This window comes from Homalodisca vitripennis, chromosome 4, assembly GCF_021130785.1.
Source record: "Homalodisca vitripennis isolate AUS2020 chromosome 4, UT_GWSS_2.1, whole genome shotgun sequence".
NCBI classification, from domain to species: Eukaryota; Metazoa; Arthropoda; class Insecta; order Hemiptera; family Cicadellidae; genus Homalodisca; species Homalodisca vitripennis.
In genome coordinates this window covers 79,115,729-79,129,441 of record NC_060210.1, presented here as the reverse complement: position 1 = coordinate 79,129,441, position 13,713 = coordinate 79,115,729, and the positions used below count along the sequence as shown (strand labels likewise).

The window sequence follows — 13,713 nt, the reverse complement described above, 5'->3', positions numbered from 1 at the left end:
GTTTGAAAGAGGTATATCAAAGTATTGAATGTCCTAATTACTAAGTTCATAATAGAAATAGTATTTCATGTAATAATGAAAATATAATTTTGATAATAATAATTATTAATGAATACGCTCCAGAACAATAAATTAATTTTGTAGAGCTATAACAAACTATTAATTCCACTATCAGTGTATAACTAAACAAATTCGAAGTAGTTGAAATGCATAAGCAACTCCTAGAAAGACGTGGCGTTGGCCGCGGACGCGGACGCGTGTCTGGTAGTTTGACGGGATTCGAGACCGTCGCGGCATACGCGGACGTTCATACTATGGATGGACGGACGCGACGCCACGGCAGTGTGACATGGCCTTAATAGTTACGCTATGTAAACACAGTCAAATCTCATAGAGGGATATAGGGTGCGGGTAGGGTCCAATAAGCGGACCCGGTTTTTTTATATCGAAGAATATAATCATCGATACCTAATATTCGCATATCGAATCATAGACTATCAATCGATATAAAAGTAATAACAATCATATGTTTAAATTAAAATGTGAATTTAATGATAACAAATAATAAATGAACATAACCAAAATCAGGGAAACTCATAACTTTAACTAAATGAAACAGAACGAAAACGTTTTTACTAAAGTTGTGTCCACCATTACCGTCTTTTTTTGCATCTGAAGACGACCATGTTAGCTCCTCTGACAGTTACATTTGTTACCTTTCCACAAATATCACATAATGGATTCTTAGGTACTAACCCAACATCCTGAAGCCATAAAAAACATATTTTATCGTCTTTTAAAGCAATTTCGTGAAGCTTCCTAAGATTGACGGCCATTTTAATACACAATGTTACGTGAAATTTAAAATATTACCTTGTATTATTTGAAAGTGTTTACAGCTGTTCATATAGATTATTTAAGTTGTTAAAAATAATTCATCAGTATCGATTGATTATATCGATGGTTATGATTAAGTAATATCGTTTGCCAATTTCGATATAAAAAACCGGGTCCGCTTATTGGACCGTACCCTAGGGTGCAACATATAAATGAAATTAGATAAAAATGTAAAAACCCTTAGCTACATTTGTTCAAATTTACATTGTTTGATATCCAATGTAAATTGGAAAACAAACAGACAGAGGAAAATTTTGCCATGACCCTCAGTGATAGCTATGCAAAGTGTTACAACATAGGTTACGGCTCAGTTTATTCTTGGTATATAACCCTAAGTTTAAGGCTTCACTAACGCTCAGCAAAACCCCATGGATGATATGCACAGTTATCATACTCGGTATTGTGTATATACAAATGAACCTACAAACAAGTTTTGAAGAACTCGACGAAACGTGAGAAAAGTTTTGCTGACAAATCGAACATGGTAACGTCACTACCATGTTTAAATATTTAAAAAAATGTCATTATGTTTATACTATTATCTTTATGTAATATAAAACGTGTGAAATGTGGTTTAATTAGGTGTTTACTTGTTTCTTTTGTACTTTTTTAAGTGCTGGTTGGATCTTCTACAAATTGACAAGTTACGTAAATGCATTTGTTTATCCCAAAGCGAGTTGTTTCTCGCAAATTATTATGTATGCTACCTGGTGTATAGTATTAATTTGTCCGATGTTTGTACACACTAATTTCCGTGATAAACACAATTATTACTGGCTGAATCAGGATGTATTACTTCTGATTTTAAATTTTACTTCTCCTGATCTCAATGGTTCTAAGCAAGAATCATTGCGCACTATGACTTGTCTCGACGGCCAGGACATTACGAACCTTATATATCTTTATCATGTAGAACCCCGAAAGGAAGTGTTAGTTTCAGAGAGGAGTTCCCCTACCAATTTACCACTGCCCTAAGGTGTAAATAGAATGTCCGCTAATGCATTTTGACATGTCCAACATCGCTAAGATCAATTGGGTGCTCTATCAAGTATCAAGTAAGCACAGTATCAATTTTATATTCAACTGCGGGTAAATTTTGCTTGGTTTGCATTGGCAACACTGTTGTGCTAAGTTGATTCACAGCCTTCCGAGTAAAAGTTTGTTTGGATTTTTATTTTAGTTGTGTACGTCCGTCCATTAGTCTGAATTTGGATCCGAAATCTAACTTTTATTGTCTTTTCTGTCGTGTTAGTCGTCTTTTAGATTGTATTATGTGGAAAATTCTTTGATGTCTTTTGAATGCTTGCGATTGAAGAATATAATTATTTGGAAATAAATATTTTTTCTGGGGGCTTAAGCCCATAGTTTTATGTGTGAAAGTTTTGAAATAATTTAACCTCAAACTACATTTTCAAGCTATGACCAGCATAACGTCTCCATCCGTTGAACTAAGTTCTTATAGAGATCAACACTTTAAGGTAAGTGTATTATTAGTGTAAGTTATCCTCTGTTGTCTTTTTAAAAAAATAGACTGTAATAGATCTTGGTAAATGTTTACTCTAGCTACTTCACAATATTTTATGTTTTTAAAAAAGCAAACGTTTAAAAAGTATCTAGACTAAATAAAGAATTTCTAAGAGGCAGAATTTTTTTTAATCTCATAACAAGAACTAAATAAGTAAAAGGCTGGCAGTAATACCTTCCACCATTTTAATGCCATGGTGATGAATGTAAAACATCCCTCGAATAACTTGGTTCCGATCAGCAAAATTTAAAATTCCTAAAAGTTGATTACTAATACATGAAAACTAAAAATATTGCAAACTCACCTAACTATATTATTCTTCGTAGAAGGGCAGTGGCCGGTACTTTGGTTTTATCTGAAGGCCACTTTTTTGTAACAGTTTAAGTTATATTGCTAAGGACCTTCAAAACTGCATTATTAGAAAGAACAGACTTTATTTGACTTATTTTGAAAATTACATGTCATAACGATCAGTTCTTGTTGTCTGCCTCTTGAAAGAAAGTAATGTCGGAGGAGAAGGAAGCTAGGCTACCATTTCCCTATCTAGTACTATTTGTTATTAGGGTGTAGAGTATGATAAGCGGACCTGGTTTTTTAATATTGAAATTATCAAATGATATTTAATTTATTCCCATCGATATAATCAACTAACAGTAACTAATTTTAACAATTACTAAATCATCTACACCACTGTACACATTTTCACGTTCTAAACATGATTTGTTTTTTAACTTCTATTAAATAGAAAAGATAGTTAATTTTAGAAAACTATACGAAATAACACTTGGTAAAAGATGATTTACTGTGTTTTTCTCAGTTTCAAGATGTTTGTTACGTTTTCTATCAGGTGTCTTAATTTTATCGTTTAATTAATGGTTATAGTTGCTTTATTATATTTATGATATTATGTAATTGTTTGAACTAGTATATTTCTATTAAATTTAAATATGTGACTTTAATTTAGTATTTTAGATACATAGATATCGATCTGTTACGAATATATACAGTATTGATGATTGTAATAAGCGATATAAAAATGGGTCTGCTTATCGTACTCCGCCCATTAAGTGATGTTGGAGAGGAGGCCTTCTGTCCCTATCTACTCTTTTTTATTAGTCTATTCACATGTACTTATTATAATATTGTACTTATTTATAAATATAAAAGTTAAAGTCAAAATTTACGAGTGCTCATTTGATCTGAGCTTGAATTTGGGTATCTACTATCTCAAGGAAGGTTTTTCTTTTTTCACCACAAATGTGGTGTTGCACCAAAGCCCATACTGATGGCCAGGGGCATTTCCAATTGGTACTTTCCCAACCTCAGATCACATGCCAGATCATCCAATTTCTCTGATGTTAGATCATGTTGAATGATCTGGGATGTGATCTGAGGTTGGGAAAGTACCCATTAGAAATGCCCCTGGCTATCAGTAGCACCTGCCGGGCAGAATACGATAAGTGGACCTGGTTTTTATATCACTTGTAACAATCATCGATACTTTATGTATAGAATAACAAAACTATTAATTGATATCAACGTATCTAAAATACTAAATTAAAGTCACATGTTTCAAATTAATAGTTAATAGGAACCATAAACATTAATCAGACAATAAAATTAAGATAGGTGAAAGGAAATATTACATTGAAATAATATAGAAAATTTTTACTTTAATATTATATAGAGATCACATTTTTTGGAAGTTTTTCTTACCGGTACCTTAAAACAACTACATTATTATAAAGAAACGATTTTTCTTAACTTACTTTGAAAATTACATGTCATACTGGCGATCGGTTCTTGTTTCTGCCTCCTGGAAGGAAGTAATGGGAGGGAGAAGTAAGTGAGTATGTCCCTATCTACTTATTATTACATGATTAATAATACAGATTAAATTTAGATTATTTATTTATTTATTATTTTAAATACATATTAAATTTAGATTAAGCTGCATGACATTGTATATTTCACAATAAGTCAGATAAAGTCTGTTCTTTCTTATAATGCAGTTTTTATAGATCCCCGGTTAGAAAAACTGTTCTAAAAATAGTGGCTTCTAGATTATACCAAAGTAACTAGAACTGAAATAACTCACGAAACAAAATCAATAATTTTCACCATGGAGGTAAACACGATGAATATACTTCAGTATGAAGGTGGAAATTGTGACCTGAATGATGAAAAACAAGGGAAGTACATAGAGAAAAGGTTGCCATAGTTTATTTATTAACTTAAAATAATATGTAAAAGAATAAATAACACCTCAGAAAGCTGTCTACGAAACTGTAAATGTAAAAAATATTATATACCGGTATAGTTTAACAATAACGACTGACAAATGTTCAATATATAGCTATCTGTATGCCTGAGTCTCTTAACACATGATAAAAATAAAATCTAAAGTATAATAATAAGTTACATTTAAGATTAGTAATTAGTAAAATAACCTTTCTCATCAACAAATGATATATAAGTACATTATTAGTGAATAATGTACCATTTGGAGAGAGACATTAAACTTAATAGATGTTGGTGATTAAAAATAAATTATTGGTACATATGAAATGTATTAAAGTTCATCTTAGCTGCATGTACATCCTAATATTTCTTTTTATTATTTTTTACAGGGGTCAAGGGGTGAACAAGAGCGTTTGCTGCGTGTCTCAACCACCTTGTATGTGGGCAACTTGTCATTTTATACAACAGAGGAGCAAATCTATGAGTTATTCTCAAAATGTGGAGATATCAAACGGATTGTTATGGGACTAGACAAGTACAAGAAAACCCCTTGTGGTTTCTGTTTTGTAGAGTATCCTTTTTCAGAATTGCACTAGCATAAATCAAATCTAGTTATACATAGAAAGTATATAGTTTTTAGTTGGTTGTATTATTGAGCTTTCAAATCAATCTGGTAACTGATGGCACTTGCACCCGGAATGTTGTATCTCTTCAACAACTGAAGAGTGTTCAAACATCACTGTAGTACTAAGAATGTGTGTTTATAAAAGTAACGGTGGCATTGTATAGTGGATGAATCGAATTAATCTTTTTCTTGATCTCTTAGGATAAGAAACTGAGAAATCTCTCATCACGTTTACTTCCAGAGTGACAAGATATTTAGGTTAGGGGTAGGAGCCACCTCCTGTCAAGATCTATGAGGAGGGTGATCTATCAGACAGGTCACCTTGGAAGAAGGGGAAGCCAGCTCTGTACCGGCCTCCTCAAGGCATAGTGGACAGGGTTAGCCTTATGTACAGGCAAGTAACTACCTTTAAGGATCCCCACCAACTCCAACAAGGATCCTCCGCAATAGACTAGACTTGTAGATCTACACTTGCATTCCGATATTTCAACATTTACGATTAGTGATGTGTCGCTCTTGGACATCCATAGGATTGCCCAGATTAAAGTGGCACATTTCTGTGTGTGGAAGTATAAACTAGTCAGAAATGAACCCTCTCTTGATTAGTATATTAAGTTCAATATTTTTCAGATAATTCAAGCGTTTGACCATAATAACGGGCGAGGAAAAATAATGCAATACATTTTTCAGTTTTTATATTGTTGCTGTAATGACAGTTTAGGTGTTTACGTTCTTGTTGCAAATAGATTTTATTGCTTGCGGTATTATGTAGTTAAATTGTGTATAAAAGTATAGGAAAATATTCATTTATATTATTCAGTAAAGCACATAAGTAATATTAAAATTATGTAGGTTAGTTGTGGAATTTGAATATTTTAGCATGTTCCAGTTATTTGATATGTTGAATATTAGTATTATTTTTGCACATCTGACATGGATAAGTAATATTTGTATTGATCTAGTGGTAAGAAAGAGCATGAAATTAAATATAATTATGCCATTATTACTTGTTACTAGAGAGCAATAAACATTTTCAGAAAATACTTCATTGTGAATATAGTCTTGAAAAGAATAAGGAACTACTGCCTTGTCTGTCAATAATTTGGGTAATTTCAAATGCATTACACAACAAATTTTGTTAATCATGAAAATAGCAGAGATTGATGTTTGATATTTTCCTTAATGAAGTATTAGGTACTACACAAGAGCAGATGCAGAGAACTGCATGAGGTATGTGAATGGGACAAGGCTAGATGACCGCATTGTAAGGACAGATTGGGATGCAGGCTTTATTGAAGGCCGACAATATGGGCGAGGAAAGACTGGTGGACAGGTAATGCATTCTTTTCCTTTTTTTGGTAGCCTAATATTCTTAGCACATTAGTGAATTGAAACAGAAAGATTTATCAATAGATACTAGATTATAAAACAAATTTAATTCTTATGCTGTACTTTGGATAACTGTATTATGGACAACCACGTTTACAGTGTATGGAATATTATTAAATGTTTTGAAAAATAAAAACTAAATATCTTAAGTACATAAAACACGTACATTCTCCAAGTTGAATAAGCATTTCTGATATAACTAAAAAGAATTTAGAGCTTTTAACCCTTTAAGGAGTATGGACGTCATATGACATCCTCTTTTGATAGGCTAAAATGAGTAATGGATGAAATCCAAAGAGTTACCAAAAGGAGTAAAAAATTAAAATCCTTAAATCCCTCTAAAAATGTTTATTTACATTTGAAAGCTTAATTAACCCTTTCCATCCCAGACACTTTTTTTTAATTTGTTCCAAAAATCCTAAGTATTTTTACTAATGACATACCCAAAAATCCCAGGCTCTTTTAGTTCATTTTGTCGTATTTTACTAGAAAACCCATAAAAAATTTATTTATGAAGCAATTTTAGTAGTTTAAAGTGTTATTAGCTTCCTAAATATGTTATATATACTATAAAATAAAATATAAAACGACATGCAAATATTTACAATAACTTTTTTTTAATAATATGTACTTACTAAAAAATATTTTGAGGATTTTTTTACTTTGTTGCGTTGTGGATGGGCATAAAAAAATTATTTAACCAAGATTGATAACACTTTACAAAACCACATTTAACAGTCTTCAAAAAAATCCATACTTCACACTGATATGTTGAGAAATAAAAAAGTTCTGGATTTTTTTTTAATCACTGTAGTTCGGAGTTTTCCCCAGTTATAACAACAATATGGCATATCATGTTCCACTTCTACATAACATATAGTTCTAACCAAATATATTGAATGTCAATAGGCAAACAATGAATTATTTCATATTTTTAACTAAAAAAAAACTCCTAATCCTAACAAAATAAAAACTAAAAATTACCATCCGAGTCAATAAAATTTTGTTTTTGTTTACAAACATCTATGGAAAGGATAACATTTAGTGTGCAGGCCCTTTTTGCAGTTAACACAAATAAAAGTAAACTTGTTTCTTTTCCTTCCAGTTCTTGTACTTTTTGCACTGCACACACAGCAGTTTTTTTCTTTATTTTCTGGTATTTTTTTTCAAAAAATGATTTTGTACCACCGTTGTTTGCATTACTGGCTTCATTTTGATGAGTACCTAGGCCTACTACTCCTCTCCCATGTGCCTATTTAACTGTCAATTCACCAACCAAGTTTTGATATGTATTGAAGCCTACTTACAGGATTATCTGTGTTGTTTTTGTACAATGTATATAAATTTAAGAGCATTCTAGAAATTATTAAATGTAAGTTTCTTCCAAAATTTGATGGTTTTTCTTTCATTGAAATAATGATATAGCATCTGATCATTTCCATCAATCCCTCCCATAAAGTCATTGTACTCCCTTATTATTTTTGGTTTACTTGTAATACTTATGTTATTACCCCTCTCAACAACAAGCTGGAATGAAACCCAACAAATACAGCTGATAAAATTCAACACAGTTGATGACACAACACTAAGAGAAAGAAGTAAATAAGTTGTCAATAATAAAACATTATAGCGTAATAAATCGATGTTTTTTATAACGGTATATGTTATTGCGAACATTTATATATAATTTATATAAATATTCCGAGTTAATAAACATTAAAAAAAAATTTTTTTTCTTAACGTCCGGAAAACCGGACGCCGGGATTTTTGCGATGTTTTTCGAACGTCCGGAAAACCGGACGCGGGGATTTTTGCGATGTTTTTCGAACGTCCGGAAAACCGGACGCTGGGATGGAAAGGGTTAAAAAGGACTACGTGTTCTACGAATCAATATTTCAGTACTTTTTCAAAATCAAATGTCTTATTTCCTCACTACGGCAGAGTCAATCAATATTGTCTGCCATTTATACAACAGTAACAAACTAGATGGCTGCTCAACTAATATGTCACTCTAAATATGGCCACAGTATGCAGTATAGGAGGAATGGCTAGTATAATGTGGTGGCATACTTTGACAGCAAAGCGATGCGCGTGCGACGTGATGCAACGTGACCTTCAGTCAGTGGCTTCTACCAGGTGGCTACTGCAATCTGGGGGTAAAATCAGATCACAAGTGATTGTGAGTACAAACATGTAAACTAAGTATGGTGCCGATAGATGGAACCACTTTACAGACAAATCTATTTAAAGGCAATCAGTAATAGCATCGCATTTACGATAATACAAAAATACAGAGGCTAAACGTCATATGACGTCCGTACTCCTTTGGGCCATTATAAGAATATAGGTCATATGACGTCCTTACTCATTATGTATAGTTTACACGCACTCCTTAAAGGGTTAAAAAATTTCAAAAAAATGTATAGTTTCATTTTAACCTTTTGATATTTTAGCACCTTGATCTTTCGAAATAAATTCAGTAAAAAATGGTGGAAACACTTTGATTTATTAAATACAAGTAATTTACTATAAGTTTTGTAAATTCAGTTTTAATGGCCAATGTACATGTTTAGCCTGTGAAAATACTAGAATATACCCTCAAATTTGCTTTTAGTAATAAAGAGTAGTACCCATTGTGTGTTGATGGACTATTTAATTATATTTATGGAAAGTGTTATTATTTTCGTTTAATAGTAATTTTTTATTTTTATATTGTTTTAAACGACACTTTTTGAGACACTTTTGGAATACAAAAATTGAAATAACCATAAATATAAGCATTTCTACATGAAATTATGCCTTTCCATCCCAGACATTTTTTTTAATTTGTTCAAAAAATTTCAGGTATTTTTACTAATGACAATACCCAAAAATCCCAGGTTCTTTTAGTCAATTTTGTTGCGTTTTACTACAAAACCCATAAAATATTTATTTATGAAGCAAATTTATTAGTTTGAATGTTATTAGCTTCCTAAATAGATTATATATAAAATAAGATATAATAAATATATATAATATTATTAGCATATTATTTTGTTTGTAGTATTTGTCTACCTCCTACCTCATATTATGTTTTAGTACATCAGGAATACCTTTTCTATTATGCCGGATAGTCCAGTAATCAAAGTGCACTTAGAATACTATTCTTTAACAAGTTTGATGGATGTAAAGAAATTATCAACTCAAATATGATGTCCGTTATTCAAGTAGTTCATCGCAACTGTGTAGCCTAGGCCATTTTCATGCATCTGTTGCCTGTCAGAGTCTTTAGCTCCTTTATAAATTAAAAAACTTGGGCAATAATGTGTCAGTGCATCGCAAATCATCCATAGTTTCACTCCAAATCTGTGGCATCCAACTCGGAATATACTGCATCGTAGGGTTGTGTGATTTTGTGGGAACAATACTCTCATCAATAAACAAATATTTACCAGGTGTAAAATGGTGTCTTGAAACTGTATTCATGCGGTCTATCACGGGTTGAAATCTTGAACATGGGTCATAATTAGGCTCTCTAGGTTTGGACAAATTTGAAGTGTCAATCAAGTGAAAATAACAAGATATCCTGAATCCAATTTCTTGTAAATAGTTTACCAAACCATGGTTGATTAGGATTTGTTCATCAGTTGCTAGCAGTAGTTGGTTTTTGTGCGACACCCATGTTCATTAGAACAGTAATAAAGGCCTGAATTTCTGTAACTTTTACCCAGGGTTTTGAATTTGGATTGTTTGGATTGTGTTGCATTTTGGCAGATATAACATTTGGAGCATATAGGTTAGTGTACTTGACAATTCTTTTAAGCAATGATAAAGTAAAAAAGATCTTGCAATATGAAGTTGCATTTGAGTTGTGAGGTGGGCAATATTTGACTCCAGGTATTTATTGAAAACGAAAGTTAGGGATACACCCTGAATCATTATTTTCATTTACATTGGACCATTGTACATCATTATCTGAGTCACTAGAATTAGGGTTAGGGACTGGCATATCTTGCCTTCTTGGGCGTCCTCTAGGTCTAGGTGTTGTAAAGTTCTATCTATTATCACTATCCACATCAGATCACTACTATTAACCAAATGAGGTCTAGTAGGCCTTTTAGGTACATTAGGTAAAAGTAAATTTATACCTGAAGTGCTAGGCTGATCTGGATTTCAATGAGAATCAGCATCTGAATTGTCCACAATGTCAGAAGAACTACCATTATCTTCAAACAAGTTGTCTGATTGTTGTCAGTCTCATCAAAAATACAATTACCAATCGTATTATCACTAATTGATGACCTACAACATTTCATTATAATTCCTTTCACCACACAAATACAAACAATTCACTCAAGAAACACGAATAACCTCTCAACAACAAGCTGAATGAAACACAAACAAATACAGTTAACAACAGCAGCACAGTTGATGATGCAACACAAAGACAACAAAATAAATAAGTTTTTGTACTACAATAAATAATTACAGCATAACAAATCAATGTTTTTATAATCGAAAATGTTATTCTTCCAAATTAATAAATATTTTTTTTAAATTTCTATATGTCCAGCAAACCGGACACTGGGATTTTTGGAACGTTTTTCAAAACGTCCGGAAAACCAGATACTGGGAGGGAAAGGGTTAATTATGTTATAAGCTACTAGATCACTACTAGTTTAGTTTTTGTAATTTAGTATTCTTAAACAATAAAATATGTTTGTAATTTTTCAGTTTATTCTACAAAACTATCAGATTGTTTAGAAGCTCTAGTATTTCAAATTAACCTACTTAAAGAAAGCTTTAAATCTGGCTTTGTTCTATCAGTAATTCTACTGTTTTTATTTATTTAATGACAAATCATACCAAAACTGTCTGCTATTTCAAATATGTTTTCTGTTAATTGTCATTAATCAGGTTACAAATTCATTTCTAATCAGCAAGCATAAGTCTCTAGTATGATTAAATAATATAATTCACTTGCATTGAAACAGATGTAATGTCCTGTTTAGGTGCGTGATGAGTACCGTACAGACTTTGATGGAGGTCGAGGCGGGTATGGGAAGATAATTCAACAAAAAGTTGGAACTCCAGACGCCGGAGTATTTCGCTGAGTCTTTTTCTACTTGACACCAACTTAGGTTAAAGAATAAAGTGTATTTTGTCAATACAATGTCGTCATAAGATTAAGTGTAATTTTATTCATTACTGTGAATTATAAATCTTATTTTATATTTATGTGTATTTTTTACCTAAATATAAGTTCACCAGAAAACTAAAGGTTCTTTTAACACTAGTATAACACTAGTAAATACCCGTGGCTCCGCCCACATTTGCAATGCAACATTCCGTGTATTTGATTGAATAGCTCCCGCAATTTCAGTAACACTTTTTGCTATTTTAGACCAATGTAGAGGAACTCCAAAGTCGAAGTTCATAGCTTTCCTAAAGAAAGAATTTACGCTGTAATATGATAGGGCCCTATGATATTTTTTTTTAATGGAATAAGTTATATATCATGCATCATGTATATATATAGACCTATATATAGTTTTGTAAGGTTGGATTCAAAACAGTACAATTATCTAAACTGTATGGATATAGATATTGTTATTGAAAATTAAAAACTAAAATCAGTATCAATTATACTAACACATTTCAATACTTACATTATAAAGATCCATAGTAAAGTACATGTTCTTACTTCCCAATCTATGTTCGCAATATCATACTATTTCCTCGGTCCAGTCTAGGAATTATATCAGTATTTATATACCTAATCAGTATTATATATATCATCAGTGAGAAATGGATGGAATGTCTCCTTGACAATTTCATGTCATAAAAATTGCATTCAGTATCCCATCTATCCATTGTTTTGTGATTCCACTTGCTATAATCACGGACTCACTACGCTCGCTTTTTTACTCATATTGTTGTCACTGAGGGAATGGTTTGTTGAATAATGCTTGTGACCAGTACCTCTGTTTCTGTTCCTTCAGCTACTGTATGCTGTCCCACAATGGAACGGAATTTAAGAAAACCAAATTTAATATCATACATGTACATATTCCCAATTTAGTTGTTTAGGTTTTTATCAATATATTTTCATAGCATTTAGGTATTTTTTATGATTTATGAAATTAAAATTCTCTTTGTGGTGAATGAACTACTTTTTATCTAAATTTTCCTTATTAAAAATACTTGGAATTCTTTCATAAATATTATTACATGTTACTTTACCACCGTTCAAACAATATTATGATTATGATAGGCAAAATCCAGACTATATTAATTGGTTTGCCTTTTTGCCAGGATATTGAAATAAGAAGTGCTATTACATTTTTATGTTTGCACTCTAAATTTCTGAGATAGTAGCAAATTGAAAACAGTGATTAAATTAATTAAACATATGGTTGTATTATCGTAATACAATGTTTACACAGAACAGTTGAGTACATGTAATAGGCTCTTTCAATTCATATTACACAACTTTAGACACCAAATTGTAATTTTTTGCTGCTTTAGAGACCAGTGTGGCGTACCCCAGAGAGATTTTTGAATTCAGAATATGCCTATATTTATCCGAGGGACACTAAGAATGTCCATGCAAAATTTCAATACAATTGGTTGAATAGTTTATGTGTAAAAGCAAAACAAACAAAGGCACTCACATTTATATATTAGGATACTTTTGACACTCAAAGAGAAAGAAAGAACCGATATATGTCATCAAACATTGGTTTTCCAATATTAATCTACTTTCCATACCCATAGTAAATTTAACATATTTAAATATTAAAAATACGAAAGTGCCTTTGTTTGTTTTGTTTTCATGCATAAACTGTTAAACCGATTATACTGAAATTTTATATTGACATTCTTAGGGTTCCTGGGATGACTATATGTATATTTTTATTTAGAAAATCCCTCTGGGCTACGCCCCACTCGTCTCTAAGGCAGCAAAAACCTTACATCTTGGTCTCTAAAGTTGTGTAATTATGAATTGAAAGGGCCTGTAAATGTAATTAACAGTTCTGTGTAAACATTGCATTAT

At 31.7% G+C, this 13,713-nt stretch overlaps 1 protein-coding gene across 1 annotated transcript; it reads left to right on the top strand.

The window, feature by feature from the left end:
* The first annotated feature begins 2,052 nt into the window (after positions 1–2,052).
* Positions 2,053–11,890, top strand: LOC124359604 (nuclear cap-binding protein subunit 2). The gene is made up of 4 exons (XM_046812489.1): positions 2,053–2,375; positions 5,053–5,234; positions 6,483–6,621; positions 11,669–11,890. Exons 1-4 carry the CDS (start codon positions 2,316–2,318, stop codon positions 11,768–11,770), a joined length of 483 nt encoding a protein of 160 aa, XP_046668445.1. The 5' UTR covers positions 2,053–2,315; the 3' UTR covers positions 11,771–11,890.
* The last annotated feature ends 1,823 nt before the right edge of the window (positions 11,891–13,713 follow it).